At 39.8% G+C, this 16,650-nt stretch overlaps 1 protein-coding gene across 1 annotated transcript in view; it reads left to right on the plus strand.

Annotated features, from left to right (window-relative positions):
- Positions 1-4,801: 4,801 nt before the first annotated feature.
- Positions 4,802-16,650, plus strand: part of KCNH7 (potassium voltage-gated channel subfamily H member 7) — a 217,133-nt gene continuing 205,284 nt past the window's right edge. The window contains exons 1-2 of the mRNA XM_069020800.1: positions 4,802-5,032; positions 7,028-7,258. Of these exons, the coding sequence (XP_068876901.1) occupies positions 4,957-5,032; positions 7,028-7,258 (307 nt within the window). The 5' untranslated portion in view covers positions 4,802-4,956. The remainder of the gene's footprint in view (positions 5,033-7,027; positions 7,259-16,650) is intronic.

Here is a 16,650-nt window from a genome sequence, read left to right on the forward strand (position 1 = left end):
ACAATCTTTCTCCCATGTATATATCTGATGTCCTGAATACTAATAAGACCCATATGCAGACACAATGATGACGTATGCTTTAAGGCCAAATACAATAATTGCCTCTGTGCAATCTCATTGACATTAGGGGTCTTGCCAGGAATAGGACCCTTTTTTTCTTAGATAGAAAAAGTGAAACACAAAATAACCATAATCAGACCTAATTCAAGGTGAATTTTGTAACACCAATAATAAAGCATTCCCATTTTCCTATGTAGGTAGCTGTCTAGATCATGTGGCTTTAGAATTAAGAATGACCTGGTGTCCTGGGGCATCAGCACAGCGCAAGCAAAGACAAAGTACTGCTTGAAGGAGCCAGCTCTGGCAGCAATTGCCACCACACTCACCTTGTGCCTTTCTCAGCAGCATCAACAGAGCTTTGCTGTTTGGATGTTCATGATGTTCAAGAAGCTGATTTCTATCTTCTCCAACAGAAGTAATTTGGCAGTCTGTTGTCCCAGGCAACTGCATACTTTTCCTGTGCCTGAAGTGCAGACAGTCATAATCTAAATGATGGTCATATTATTGTGAAGGATTAAAACAAAATCTAGTGCTATAACTTGAAATTCTGGAGAGACATTAAAGAGATGAGAAAGCAAGACTGATAAAAACTAAAGGAGATGATAAGAGACATCAACCTGTCAGGGAGTCACAAAGGCCATCTTAGCACAAAATGGGATTAAAAATAAAGTTTTGGTATTTCTCTTGACAGCTCTGAAGACAATTCCAGCCTTATTTAAAATTGTGAGTATATGTAACATAGATGGATGAATAAATTACAGGGGCATGCAGGATATACATGGTAAAAGCAACACAAATATCCTATGCCATCTGGAACAATGGCAGGGCAGGGCAGGGCGGAAGGGCGGAAGGGCGGAAGGGCGGAAGGGCGGAAGGAAGGAAGGAAGGAAGGAAGGAAGGGCGGAAGGAAGGGCGGAAGGGCGGAAGGGCGGAAGGAAGGAAGGGCGGAAGGAAGGGCGGAAGGGCGGAAGGAAGGAAGGGCGGAAGGAAGGGCGGAAGGAAGGGCGGAAGGAAGGAAGGGCGGAAGGAAGGGCGGAAGGAAGGGCGGAAGGAAGGGCGGAAGGAAGGGCGGAAGGAAGGGCGGAAGGAAGGAAGGGCGGAAGGAAGGAAGGAAGGGCGGAAGGAAGGAAGGAAGGGCGGAAGGAAGGGCGGAAGGAAGGAAGGAAGGAAGGAAGGAAGGAAGGAAGGAAGGAAGGAAGGAAGGAAGGAAGGAAGGAAGGAAGGAAGGAAGGAAGGAAGGAAGGAAGGAAGGAAGGAAGGAAGGAAGGAAGGAAGGAAGGAAGGAAGGAAGAGCCGTTTGCCCAAAGCTATCTTTTCCTGACAGTACCAGGTTTAATTGCTAACTGCCAAGATGTTGAAAGAGATCAGTAACACGTCTTTAGGCATATACTCGTCTAAATTCTCTTAAGGAACTTGAGAAGGAAGCAGTTAAAAGTGAAAACCTTGTAACCACTATTTCAGAATCAGCTGCTCTCCTTGAGGCCAGGAAATTCCATATATAGTTCTGCTGAGGAGCAGCAGCGCTCGCTGGGGAGCTATCCTTGGGCTGCGGCGAGGGTGGTGCCACAAGGGCCAATGCCACAAGGGGGCAGAGGACACGGGATCGGCCAAGCCGGATGGACTTGAGCTCCGCAGACACTCTCCCTCGGTATTTTGGTCTCTTGTAAAGTTAGCAACTGTACAACTTTACAGATAAAACATATATCTCTATGGCATTCTCCATTTCTTTAATCACACTGGAGACGCATATTTATAATGAATTCAAACTTCCCCACTTGCCTGCATATTTTTCCAATCAAATGCAAATTCTTCCACATTACTTTCTCTGTGTTTGTTGTTAGCTGTCCAATTTTAATATATTTTCCTCTCACACTTTTCTCACTATTGGCTTGCTGCATAAAATTATCAAGCAATATGCACTATGAGTATTAAGCACTCCAAGGGCAATAGATCATCTACAAGACTGCAGGAGTGTAAATCACCACAATGAAAGATTTTCTGATGTCACCTATTGCTCCTGTAGTTATTACAACCCATCATTTTTGTGAATTCATTCCCTGCTAAAAACCACATCTCAGATCTTGTCTTTCAGCAGCAGTTATCTTGCTTTGACTGGGGTTATCTTGATCAGTTCCAAAACAACCAACCAACCAAGGTGGATAAAAAGGGGAAAAAAAGAAGACTCTAATATGCATTCACATAATCAACACCAAAGTTCAAGCTACCATAGGGAGACAGAACAAAAAGGGTTCTCCAGAATCATGGAGTTCTGGTGCCTTCAGTTTTCAGGCAAGCATAGTGTGCCTCTCAAATTTAACATGAAAAGATGGGGCTTCAGTGAAATTTGAATTCTTAAAAGCATTTTATATTTTTTATTTCTTGTTTTCTTTCCAGACAGGCATCTAACCCACTGGACTCTGGACTCTACTGGCCTGTACTTGATCTAGTTTGCTAACTGTTAAATACTAGAAGCAAACACTGATTGTTCAGTAAAGGTCACCGTTTTATTGTGATTATTTCTATTGCTGTTATAGAAGTATCAAAGTGACATTTTTACTGTAAAAATGAGAATGACATCACTGCTGGCCATTATGACTTGACGAGATGCTAGGTGTTATAGAAAGTTAGAATAAATATGGTCCTCTTTTCTCTTTCTACTACTGTCTTTGGGAACTTGAGTACATTTTCATATAAATATATGTTCTTCATTAAGACAAAGAGCAATACGAGAAAAAGTCGAAGACTCATCCACTGTCCACAGGAAAAGTATTTAAAATATTTTAAGAGGTTTTTTTCTCTAGTGTTTATCAGAATCAAAAAAAATGACTTCCAAATATTGTTGCAAAAAAAGTACGTGGCTGTTTTTCCTTTGATTCATACCTCTGAATATAGAGATTTAAACATTTGCTTCTGGAAATAAGCAATGTTCACTTCCTAAGATTGGTTATGTATCTCATTACATATCACTTAATGTAGCTGAGGCTTTGTAATTAGTATAGAGCCATTAGTGTATGAAGCATAAATACAGTTTATGTATACATAAATTATATTTTCAGACATCATTCACAGTTGTGATACAGGATGATTCCACTGAGATTAAATTAAACTAGTCCAGAAATGCACCTTCATACTCAATAGACTGTGCCCCACCTCTGATAAATATAGAGAATGACACACGGTAACAGTGAAACAAAGGCCACACCTGAGAAAAGCTCACGGGAATAAGGAAACACCTGTTTATGCCGTGGAAGAACAGGTGGGAAGCGGTGGTTTGCCGGCTCAATATCCTGTGCTTGTGATTACAAAGACCGGTGCTCAGGTGCCTCTCTTTTTTTGCCCTATGAGTTTATTAAGAAGCCGGCGGTGCTTTGCACTACCCTAAAGATGCCTTTCCAGCATCGCATGGCTGCCCCCCAGCTCCTTCCCCATGTCACCTCGCCGAGCTGTGCTGAACGCACACCGTTCTGCCTGCTGGGTAGCGCAGGAAGCCTTAATTACAGCCTGAAAATAATACCCGCTCCCCCCGGGAGCCTCCCCAGCTATTCCTTTGGGATGGGAGAAGCCGAGAGGAGCCAGGTGGGGAAGGCTGGCGCTCCCGGGGCCCGAGCGCGGGCAGCGGCGCCTCCGTGCGCGCCGGCGAGGCGGCCCCAGCACCACGGCCAGCTCCGAGCGGGCGTCGCGCCCCGACGCGGCCCCGGCCCCGGCCCCGGGGCGGAGCGCGGTCCCGGGCAGCGGCTCAGCGACGGGGCGGCCTCGGCACCCGCTCGGTGCCGCCGCGGGCCGGGCGAGGGCTCCCTGCCGCGCTCAGCCCCCGCACCCGCGGGACCCGGCGCGCCCTCCGCGCTGCTCGCTCGGCCCCGAGCGGAGGCTTGCACCTGCTCGGCAAGGCGGGGGGCAGCCTTCGGCGCCGGGGGAATCCCGCTTCCTCCCAGGAGGGGGTCGTGCGGCGAGGGAAAGCCCTCGCCTCGGTCACACTGCGGTAGGAGGGGGCAATCCCTTCCACCGGGGAGAGGAAGGATGCCGAGGGCTCCGGTGGTCCCTTCCCCCGCTTCCCCATCGCTCAACATCGACCCCTACTCGCGCCGCCCCCCGCCCCAGACGGGGCGTGTACCAACTTCCCTCCCTCCCCCGGCCCTGCCAGCGCCTGGGGCTCCCCGGCGGGCCACGCTCAGGGGCCGCGAAAGGGCTGGCGGTGCCGGGAGGGCGGGTTCGCCGGGGCTACCGGAGGTGGCGGGGCCCCCCCGCCGCCAGCGCCCTCGGTCCCCGCTGACCCCTGCAGCCGCCGCGGCGGGGGACGTGGCACGTCGCGGTGCTGCTGGGGTGTAGCTCATTCCTGATGTCGCTGTTTGTCGCTGAGTTTTGAAGAGATTTATTGGCTGGCTCTTGCTAAACCACGCTTGAGTAATCCGAGCTGCTGCGCGCCGTGGTGAAGCCCGGAGGGGGGGAACGTCACTCCCTCTGGCAGCGGAGCAACATTAGTCTTCCAGCCCTCAAACCACCACTACAGCGTCGGAAACTGCCGGGTCACAGCCATTTGCTTTGGAAAATTGGCGATGTTTGGTGCTAGAGATTGATTACCCTTGTAATCTTTCCCCACCCGCCACCTCCTCCTGCTTACCCCACCCCTACCCGCCCCAGACAATAGCGTCCGAGCTCCTCCAGGAAAAAAAAAAAATAGAAAAGAAAGCAAGGAGAGAAAGAAAGAAACTGGGGGATGAATCTGACTCCAATAGGAAAAGCGTGTCTCTAGAAGTGGTGCTAATGGGAAGAGATTTCCGAGCTCCAGAGGACGATGATTTGTCACAAAGGGTAGCTGGCTCGGTGCTTTGGGCTGGAGCCGTGTAGGAGATCCTTGGAGAAGTCATTGTGCACAGAAAACCGAAGACTTGTACAAACATGCCTGTTCGCAGAGGTCATGTGGCACCACAAAATACATTTTTGGGTACAATCATACGAAAATTTGAAGGGCAAAGTAAGTTCTCGCTTTCTATCTATTTTGCTATAGTAGTTTTATTCTGCTTGTGACTAAATGGACAGCAGCTCCAGACTATTTTTAAGTTTGTAGCTTGTAAAGAAAACCCCGGAGGTAAGGAGGGGATCCCTGGCAGAAGTAGCAATGTTTTTGATCTAGAATACAGATTACCAACTTGAATTATTGGCTTGTGGGCTTGGGGCCGGGGGAGACTTGGGAGGGGGACGGGAGGGGTTGGGGCTATTTTCCCACACTGTTTCAAGGAATAGTTTTTATCATTGACTGTATCCATATTATATAGCTATAGAAGTTACATCTCTTACCTTCTTCTGAACCAGTGAGATGGCTCTAAAAGCAGAATGTGGGATCTTGCTGTCTGTGCAATATCTAAAAAATAAGCTAGATTTATTATGATGATGATTGTTAATGCTGTTAATTATAATTGCCTTTTCAAATTAAAGCAGAACTTCAGACTTTGATTTAGAGGAAACAGAAAATATGCAGAAGAGTTATTAAAGAGGAAATACTCTCTTACCTTGTTGTCATGACTGCATTTTAATATAGCTGTCAAATTTCTCTCTTTTGTTTATGTAAGTCTAAAATATCTATCAAACCAGTGCAAATGCATCCTCAGGGAGAGTCTGTGAGATCTTTTCCAATGCAGCAGTTTACTACCTGTCGAGGAGGCTGAAGCTGAAGTGTTTTTTCCTGGCCAGAATTCTAGTTTCCTATTAGCTGTAAGAAGGAACACTTGATGCTTAAAATGAATTTCATTTAGAAGCAGTAGTTTGATATATGTACATTGATTTAAATATTTAGCATAATTTTAGTATCAGCCTGGTATGAACGCTTACAGCTAATTCCAGTTCATATACTTCCTTATACTTAAACCCATATTAGCATTTGTAATATTTATATTATTTGAGAAAAAAAATAAAGATAGTGCTGCTCTATATGCTAAGTCAGTATTGCTACTCAAAGTTTTTATCCAGTGAAGTGTATATTTTTTGACGGTAATAAAACACCAGGTACTAAATAGGCAAGTGATAGTGAAAGTTCAGCATGACTGAAAGACAGCAGAAAAAGTAAGAATGAAATCTCCAAATATGTCACTGTGTTCAAAGACAGACCATATTTAAAATTTTGAAGACTTGCACTGTTTACTTGGTGTCATATAAGAAATCTTTTATAAAGCAAGCAACCTCCTAGTGCATGTAAGTAAGTAAAAATTAATGTTATTAGCAGTAAGTGTATCAAAATTGCACGTTTATAACTACAATGAGAATAGTGTGTTGTAAAGGTAAACAGAAACAAACCAATAAGAGTTGAAAACTTTTGAAACTTTTTGAGATGAGAGTTTGGGAAAGGAGGATGGATGAAAGCACAGAAGTTCAGTGAAATGTGCAAAATGTTTCCAACATAACAATCATTTCCTGTGCCCCCTTTTTTTGTTTCTAGGAACTTCTTTTTCTTCTGTTATTTTCTAGATAGATGTTTAAAAATACTGACTATAAATTTCCTGTCATTCACCTCAACAAAAATCCATACATAGTAGATTGAGATGATTGGACCTTACACTAGGAAGTCCTTCACTTGAGTAGAACCCCCTGCCCTGAGGCTCTTCATCTCCCCAAAAGAAGCTACTAACTTTTCAAGGACTTTCCTGGAGTTACAACTGACAGGATGGTGCTCATCACTTGGGCTTCAGTGAAGCCTGACACAGACAAAATTTTGAAGTCAAAAAGAGATTTACAGAGACTTGCTGAATGTGGTTTTATTTCCTAAAAAAAATCTATATTCATCTTTAATGTATTCTAAATTAATTCAAGTTTCTTTAAAAGCTATGGATCAACTTATCTTTATTAAATGACTGAAAATCTCTGTATTTCAGGCATTCTCATGAAAAGAAGGGTTGTTCAGCATTCATCCCTTCAATCGACCCTATAAGAAATGTTGAAAGAGTACTAAAAAATGCATCACTTTCTTTTATTGCAGATAAAAAATTCATCATTGCTAATGCTAGAGTGCAGAATTGTGCTATCATCTACTGCAATGATGGGTTCTGTGAGATGACCGGGTTCTCCAGGCCAGATGTCATGCAGAAACCTTGCACCTGTGATTTTCTTCATGGGCCAGAGACCAAAAGACATCATATTGCCCAAATTGCTCAAGCCCTGCTGGGGTCAGAGGAGAGGAAAGTAGAAGTCACCTATTATCACAAAGATGGTAATGTCTGGTTTTATTTTCAAAACTTTTTGTGTTTGGTTAGCAGTTGATTGGTAAAAGAAGTGCGTATGTTGTGCTGGCCAGCCCCTTTGCTGGAGGTGTTGTAATTTCTCTGAAGTCCAGTAAAATACATTTGTGTGTATCAGTAGGGGAATCTGCCCTGAGAGTAGTGGGTGTATGGAGTATATCACTGTACGCTTACTCTACCAGCTGAATGAAGCCAGCACAGTGTTTGCAACTCTGGAATAGAAGTTCTCCTCTTGGTTGGTTTAAAGATGTAAATCATGTAAAGTAATCAGCATAGAGAAAGCCTAACTTGCTTTAAATGCAGTATTTTACCACAAAGTTAAAAGTAGAAAAAAAACAGCCTATCATAAAGAAAGCATTTGCTTATAAAGAAAGGGACAAGTCTTTTTCAGAGCTGAGATATTGTGAAGTACTTGCAATTGAACTACCAGTATTTTCCTAGTATTGGCAGAGTCAAAATTCAAGGTTGCCTAGACTATGAACAGTTTCCCTGGTATTCAGTAAAGACTCAATACATGCAGAATGGCTGAATCTGCTGACACTTTTTTTCCTGTTCAGACCACAGAATGAATAAATGTATTTGCAGATTTAAAGATGCATACGCATGAGAAGTAATTAGGATACATAATAGTGATATGTAGTGTTTTGTTGTTGGTTGGTTTGTTTTTTTAATTGCCCAGAGATATTTACAGAAACACCCATCTTTCAAATGAATTCAAGTAATTGATAATTGTGGTGTACCTTGTTTTGTCTCTTGCTGTGTACACTCTTGGGAGAAGGAAAAGGAAATTCATATTCAAATGCTGAGCTTAAATTAGTTCTGGAGAAGTGCCAGTGTGTTGTTTACATCAATTTTAGAATCACATGCAATGTGCTCTCTCATTTTAAAGTCACAGAGTTAAATCCTGTTCTCAATAATTCTCTTGTTATCTTGGAGTGACTTAAGTAATATTATTTTTAGCTTAGGCTGGTATAATTCAGATAGGACTCGGGCCAACCATTCTACCCACGCTACCAATATTTAAGCATACTCTTCGTAGCAGATTCTCAGTAGAGTCCTTTATTCTTAGATCTGGTTTGGTGGTCTGGAGCAGATTTTGGTCAAGATTTGTTGTTGTAACTGTGCCTTGGACGTAGATTTCTCAGGACACTGTGTGTCTTTTACACATCTATCCTGTGTTTGTATTAACTTGGCATGTGTTAAAAATAATACTGCAAAAGGAGAATGTCATTGCTAACTTTCACAGCCATCGGCCTGGAGCACTGTTTCGGGATGTGGTAGTTTAAAAGTCCTAAAGTCTCCCAAAATATTAGGAGGGAGGGAATGGCATTTAAAAATACTGCTTATCTGTCAATTACCAGAGAGAGAGAGAGAGGTCCTTTTCTAAAATGCTGAATTCTGACATCAAAAATTGCTGTATCTTTCATAGTTTAGAATGCTGAGTTACAGATTATTCAATGTGAACAATCTTATACATAAGAGTTTTCAGTAACTTCACTTCTGTGAGTAGTTTCTTTATTTGCCTCAATATTTTACTTGTCTAAATGTGAACAGGATTTGCCATGTGCACTGTATGATCTGCTAAATTTAAACAAACACAGGTGAACCAGGAAAAAATTGTCAAAATAAAAGATAGGTCTGACATTCAAATGCATGGCTATCTGTCAACTTGATTGTTTGTATATATAGATTTTTTTTGTTTGCTCCACCTACTGTTCAATTTATTTTCAAAATGTGATAGAAAATCTGAAGTCTGTTTGGTGTTATGAAATTGAAACTACCCCTATGATGAATGTAATGAATGTTAGTGAACATATTCTATAGTTATTCTAAATAACTCAAAATTATATATCTCACTTTTCATCTTCACTTTTGCAAATTTTCAAATTTGATTTTTCAATACATAGCATATATACATATAGCTATATATATATAGTCTGTGTATTATAACAATATACAGAATAGTGATACCTTAACAAGGACTTCCTCCAAGTTGTGGAACAAAGTAAATATCAACAGCTTTCTAAAAATGTGAGAGTCTAGTGCCTGGTTAGTGGCTTATTTTGTATGTGTTCTGTGACTAAGTATGAGACTTGAGGTAAATTTCAGCAATTTTCAATTTTAGAGGTGAATTCTAGCACAGTCAGAAATGTAACTTCCTCCATGTGAGTAACCCAAGTTACTCCAATGAACTATCCACTGCTTAAAAGTTTGATTTGACACTTTATTTCATAGCAAGCCATTGTATAATATTTAACGTGATAATAAGCATATGGAGGAGGAAGACACCTCAAGAAGGTGTGAATTTCTTGAGGTTCCACTGATAGGAGGTTCTGAAGACCATATTACACACTCCTGACTAAATGCCCAGTGAATTGCAAATAAAACCTTACTCCACATCACACTATCATTTACTCTACATAAGCCACTGATCATATTAAAAATTATTTTACTATTTTGAAGTAAAGCAAAGGTCAGTGGGATCACTTATAAAGCTAACCTGTCATCAGAATTCCAGCAATGCAGATATCAGAAAGGAAATCACTCTATAAATAATGCTTTTTCTTTTTGATTCTAAATACCACCTCATATAATTTTAAAATGTCCCAGCTTTGAAGTTCAGCTTAAAAGAAAATTCTTGCTATAGAAAAATGGTGTTGCACACATACATGGGAATTAGGATTCTGATGTTCTTTACTGCTCTGTAGTCTACTTTTCTCCATGAAAGTGCAAGATCTTGAGTTTTAAACATCTTGATGATGCAAGACTGAAAGCTGCTGTTTGTTCACTGCTTTAATCTTTTGGCCAAATTACACACTCCAAGAAGATGGGACAGAAGGATGGGAAAAAATTTTGTAGGAAGTTGATATTCAGAAAATGGCAACTGCTTGAATTTACACTGCCTTAAACATGACAGACAGAAGATAGAGTGGTCAAAGGAGAAAAAAATGCTCCGCATGGTGGTTTTATAAAGGAGTAACCAGGATGGAGCCTGTTGCCCTTTTCCCTGTGCAGTGTGGGGAGGGTGCAAAGCAGCATTGAATGCTTGTGATAGCTTTGTGTAACTGTTTAGATGGCCTGCACTTGGGCACCCAGTAGGCCCTATCCCAACGACACCAAGGCTGTCTCCACAGCAGTTTTTAGTATCTGCACCTAAAAGCCTTACTAGCTACTCTTGGAGTATTTCTATCAGAATAAGACTGTTAATATAGCTTATTTTTGGTTTAAATTTCTTCTTACTCTTTTTCCTTCTAGAAGGGTATCTATGCAATCCAAGCAAAGTTCTAGTTCTCTGTCCTGTTTAAATAGTGTCACAGTAGGCAATTACATAGCTACCAAAAGAATTAATTACTGAGAAAAATGGTTAATGTGAACAGATGGTGCCAAAACTAAAGGTCCAAGTTTACAGGTTCTCATAGCACAAGTAGCTCCACAATTGTCACTGGATGTACTCAGGGACTAAAGACACAGTAAATTTCTTTTTTTATGTAAATATCCCTTTTAAAAAAGAGGAGTAGATAAACACACACAAGTCACAAGAACTATTGTTTTTTAACAGATTTTTTTCTGAGGATTGCCCATTAGGCATTAGCATCTGCTTAATTAAAAAGTTATACTTTGATATCAAAGCAGCAATATCATATATTCCTTACTATCTCACAATTCTTTTTTCACTAATCTTATAGCTATATGATCTGAATTATACTTGAAGGCAAGATATTGTTTATACAGGATATCAGTTCTTATTTTAATAAAGTTATTTATGGTGAAAATATTTGACAGCTCTTCCTTTGAGGACTCCATTTTGCAGTTTAAGCCATTATTGTATAAATCATTCTTGACAGATGTAAAATATTGCTTGAGGTGGTAAAGCTGTAAAACTTTTGATATAAAAAGTATAATTATTTTGGGATTGAGAATGGATATATAATAATCAGGAAGTATTGTACTATACAGCACACATTTTTACTTCTTACTGTATGCTTTGTGGGCAATGATGGGATATGGATAAGCTTGCAGATGATACCTGTTAAAGGAAAGTAGGATCATTTAAGCTTAGCCTATATATGCATCAGATATTCTAGGGTTGAGAAGAACTGTGGTGGAGTACAGCTTTGAGCAAAGATAAAATCAAGCATTTACTTGCAGAGTGTGTACAAACCTCACAAACTACTTGCCGTTTACCCAGTTTCAAAAAAATAATTTGCTACAACTGACTGCAAATTAAACATATTTGCATTTTCAAAGCACATTTCCAAACAAATATTTTAAGGCCTTTTCTGCTCTTTTTTGAAGATAAGAAAATAAAAATTGTGCAATCATACTGACAAAATAAAGTGAAAATGGTATTAAAGTGTTCTTAAATAGAAAGATCAGGAGTTCATTTAGACTTCAGTCAGCACAGGCGTTTTACCACCTGTTTGTGTGAACCTACCAGTCAGTAAAAAATACAGCTAAAAAGAAAGCTGCTTACATGTGTGTCAAGTCCCCTTAGGTCTGCTCTAGCATGACGGTCAGCAACTGCAGCCTTGACCATAATTTCAGTGCCTTATCTAGAGCTGTTAAGAAAGGTCAATGAATCAAATCTGTCTGATACCCTACTGGTGTAGGACTCCTTGATATAGGAAATACTGTCTGACTGCATTTTGATAAAGAAAGTGTTACCCCCCCCCAAAAAAACCTGTCAAAAACCCCTTTCTTAATGCAGGGTTTTTTTCCAGGCATTCTTAAAATAGCCCTTGGAGGAAATCCAGAATGTTACTGAAGGTGTTGAACTATTGGAAATGAATGAGGACATCCATTCTTATGTCTGTAGTGCAGTGTTTCTACCTTAGGCTTTAGTACTTGTCGAGAAAACACCATCCCTTGCCCCATTCAGTAGTGCTGATTTTGCAGCAAGGAGAACCGTCAGCAGTGAGATAATACCTCAGCAATCTCATTTACCCATCCCCAATCTCATATGGCTCCTGTGTCTGCCCAGAACTGTGGGTCACTTCTTATTCACATTTCATGTAGGATACCTAATGATTATGATAAAGAACCTCTTAGATATCCTAAGAAAGCTTATTTATGGGTCAATTTCACTCCTATTTTTCAACTCCTTGACTTTCTAATATATTCCTTTTTCTTCCCAGGTGAAGATGAATTGATTTTAAATAAGGAGGGGACTTTTGTAATGAGAGATAGTATCTGAATAAATAGGGCAATTAAATTGACTTCTAAATTACTCTCTTTGTCAGTGTTTAGGGTCAAAAAGGTATGAGTAGATACATATAATTTTAATAAGTAATGAAGAATACAATTGCTATTATTATAGGTACTGCATCTTTAACAGAAAAAAAATCTTAATTTGGAAAAATACATTCTGACAGTTTTGAGTTCCTCCATGGCACAAATAAAAAACCTGCAGGCTAGTGGATCAGGAGTCTTTCATTTCAGTACAGTGTTAAGACGGAACTCTTCTTCCACTGGACTTCCATAGCACAATTTAATAGCAGGATTCAGAATGTCACAGGGCCAACCTATACCAGTCAAGGGGCCCAAATTTCCCTAGTCTGAGCTAAAAAGAAAAAAATGATTGCTGACTTTCAAAAAGTGTGCTGTAGTAGTAAGAAAGGGGACACATTCTAGAGTGAAATGGTACTATAAGGTTACGATATGATACACATACTCAAAAGAGTTTCATTTTTTAATTAGGCATTCCCGACAAAATTTTTTATCTGATTTGAATATGCTCCTTTTAGTTGTAGTGAAAGCTATTTTGGTTTTGGGTTATGAGACAAAAAGAACAGATGCTGTCAGTCTATTTTTGGTGTGGTTTCACATGATTTATTGTGTCCTCTTTCCATCTTCATCGTGCATCCTTTCTAATGTTACATTATGAGAAGAGAGTTATTGCATACTCCTAATTCATGTTATTGATTGGTTCTTTCCCTTCGCCACTGAATTGGCCCATATATCAAAAAGAGATGCAGAGAGAAAATCAGACATCATACCTTACAGTAGACACGGGGGAAGAGCCACTGCTTTTCTAATAGCAGCCTTTTGCATATTTGATATGAAACAAATTTCCAAACTTGGCACTTCGAGTAACACCAGTGTTGACATCAGTGCTGTTCCCACTGGTTCCAAGCAGTGGAAAGAGGACAGTGGTGTGGGTTAGATTTTATGTTAGTGGTTTCAAGTCCAGTTTTAAAGTGTTTCCCACATATGTGACTTAGCGTATGACTCAGTCTATGTGCTAGGTAACTCTTCCCTAGTATGGAAAAAGCTTAATCAGGCAATATAGGATTCAGAGTAGCAAGACAAAGCTGACTATGGAAATTGCTAATTGACTCTGGAAACCGCATATCTCAAAAGCAATCAGAACTGTAGCTGTGAACCTCAGTCCAGGCAGAGCGGATAAATGACAATGACAGTGGGGTATTGTGACTCTATAGTTACTAGCTCGTTTCACATTGTCTGCAACTCTGAAAGTTCACATGTCTGAGGTGGGAACTATTTGTCTTATGATTTTGTACAGCCTGAACTTTTTAGTCTGGTATACTGGGTTTTTTTTAAAGGAAGTAACATACATATTTGAAAAATTTCTTGGATATTAAACTGAAATTTCATTTTGAAAGCAGAATTATAGCCATAACTAGTTAAAAATGCTTTTTGACCTCCAGAATTTCCACAGATACTCAGTTTTAAGCTTCCTCACCAACTTTCTCAATATAGTCTTTTCATTCCTAATTTCCTTAATTCTTTAATACTAAAACCACAGTTAAATCTCATCAGGAACGATCACCACAAAGGATACCAAAATTCAATCTGAAAAAAATTCAGAGTAAACAGTGTAAAAAGGGATGGTCTTGTCTTTTTCTGTTTCATTAACTGGATTCCAGTTATAGATCTTATTATACCTAGTTTTGATACTGCCTTCAATTACAGCATTGAAATGTTATCCACACAAAGAATATAGTCCAGCTTATCTGTTAGCAAAGAGCCATCATATCATGAAAACCTAAAGATGGTATTTAAGTGTCAACATTATTAACTATTTCATTACTGATAGTGAGTGGAAAACATAGAAGAAAACATAGGCCAAAAATCACAGCTGCATTCAGTACTTGCCTACGTGTTGAAATTTCTTGTTTTCCTGTCCTTGTTCCTCCATAATAGCACAGTCAATAAAAATACTTTCTCTTACATTTTGCCATGACCTCATTTAAATCTCTGATTTGTCAAATTAGACTGCAGCGGAAACCAGAAGGTCTTGCCTAAATGGTCAGTTCAGAGAAGCACAACAACCAGTTTTCCTCAAATACTAGGAAATTAGATCTATCCCAAAATCTGAATACTGATCCTTGGCAGTACCAGCTTATGAAATCTTGGCCCTTTTTTGAGCAAATGCACAGGACTATATGGCAACTGATTGCTTCTGTGGCCAGAAATACTCCTAAAGGTCTGACAGCAAGATATCAATACCTACTGACACAGGACTTAGCTTGTACACCAACAGCCTTCATAGAATTAAATTGCAGAGTTTAAGTTTTGTAACACTAAGGAATCCTGATCTTTAGGCATTGGAGCACTGCTCGTACAGACACAGAGTATATCTTTGCTAATTAGTTTTAGCTGGATCTCTGTTGCTGCATAAAAAGACAACAAATTATGAAGAAAACATGCAAAACACAGACAAAACTTTCCTCCATTTTTATCCACACGATAGACAGGCAGAGAGAACTTCCGAACAAGGTCTTATACCTAGGCTGCTTGAAAAGCTGCTAATCATCACATAAATGTGTTTCATCACTAACATGCATGTGCTAAAGCACTTACTCCCAGCTGTTCTCAGACTTTGGCGTCTGTGCCCTTTTGAGATTATTTCTTTGAGCATTATTTGCTGATTTTCATTCAAATCAATGCAAGTGTATCTCTGAAAATAGCTTGCAAATTTCCTCCTTTCAAAACTCATTTATGCCAATCTGCTTTACTCCTTCCTCTCTGGGAAAAAATGCCAGATAATCTCATTAGTATTTTGTGTTTATGGCATTTCTTTTTATACTTTCAAAAGAACATGAAACTCGGTAGTCCATAAATCCTATTGTCATGGTATTTAAGGTAAAATACTGTTGCAATTCTGTCTACTTGCTTTAAAAATGTCTTCCAATTCAGAAAGAAAGAAAGAAAACCTAAAGTCCATGTCATTTTAAATAGTGAAAATAAAAGAAAGGAAAATGTGTTCAATTTTTTTCATTTTAAGTGCCCAGTGTTATTTTTGCTTGATAAAATATACCAGGAATCAATTTAACACCAAAGTCTATCCAACAGGAAAAACAACACTTCCCAGAAGGACTATTTCCAGAGTCATGGACAACATAACCAGATTATGTGACAGAGTAGTAGCAGCCTTGAAGTACAAAACTATCTATAAATCAACATCTTAGCCTTCTGTGTGGATTAATGGAGCAGGTCACAAACTGGTATGAAAGCCTATGTATAATGTCCGTCCTGAGCCAGGCCATGCTGGTTCACCATTCAGAGCATCCTTAGTCTTTCTGTAAGTTACACTGTTTATGGCAACAAAAATGTGGGTACATAATGCACAGAAGCATCTTTAGTGTTTTACTCACAGAGTTTTAAAGAAAAGTTTTGTAGAGGGATAAAGAAGAGTTTGAGTACTGTTTGTGGATAACCACAAAACTTAATAAAACCGTGTTCCTCTTTATCCTGAAACTTGCAAATCACTTCTCATGTCAGGATTAGAAGTAGGATCTAACAATGCTCCCAAATGCCTAAAAAGTTAATTAAAAACTACTCACTGCTACTGCAGCTACAAGCAGAATTAGTGTCTGATTTGTGTGATGTTTGTAGATCAGGAGCTGGGTGCACGTGGCTTCCCCCTCCTATGTTCACGGTAACTTAAAGAGGGGAAAAGAGGAAGGAATGCATGTTTCACAGACAACTCTTCTTCCTAGCTGATGGGTATGCAAGGCTATTTTATAGAAACAGCTACACAAACTAAGAACATTATAGCTAAGGGAGCCATTCCATAGACCATGCAGATCTATTTACATGCATTTGTGGTTGTCTTTTGACCTCATTTGTAAAAAACCAGATCCTGCAGTAGCAGAATTACCAGTAGCATCACTGTCTCTGCAGAACTTGACATTTGCAAAACATAATTATTAGCCCAACAAATACATTGTGTGTGGCTGCTTGCATTTCAAACATAATCTCTTTAACATCTGAATGTGCAAGAGCATTTGTCCCTGCTTTGTGGGAATAGATTGAATTGCTTCCCTTTTAAATAATATTTAATTCTTAATCCTTTTTCACCTTGGGATCATTTTCCTGTAAATAAAAAAAAAAAAAAGGA

Source organism: Aphelocoma coerulescens, chromosome 7 (assembly GCF_041296385.1).
Source record: "Aphelocoma coerulescens isolate FSJ_1873_10779 chromosome 7, UR_Acoe_1.0, whole genome shotgun sequence".
Taxonomy (NCBI): Eukaryota; Metazoa; Chordata; class Aves; order Passeriformes; family Corvidae; genus Aphelocoma; species Aphelocoma coerulescens.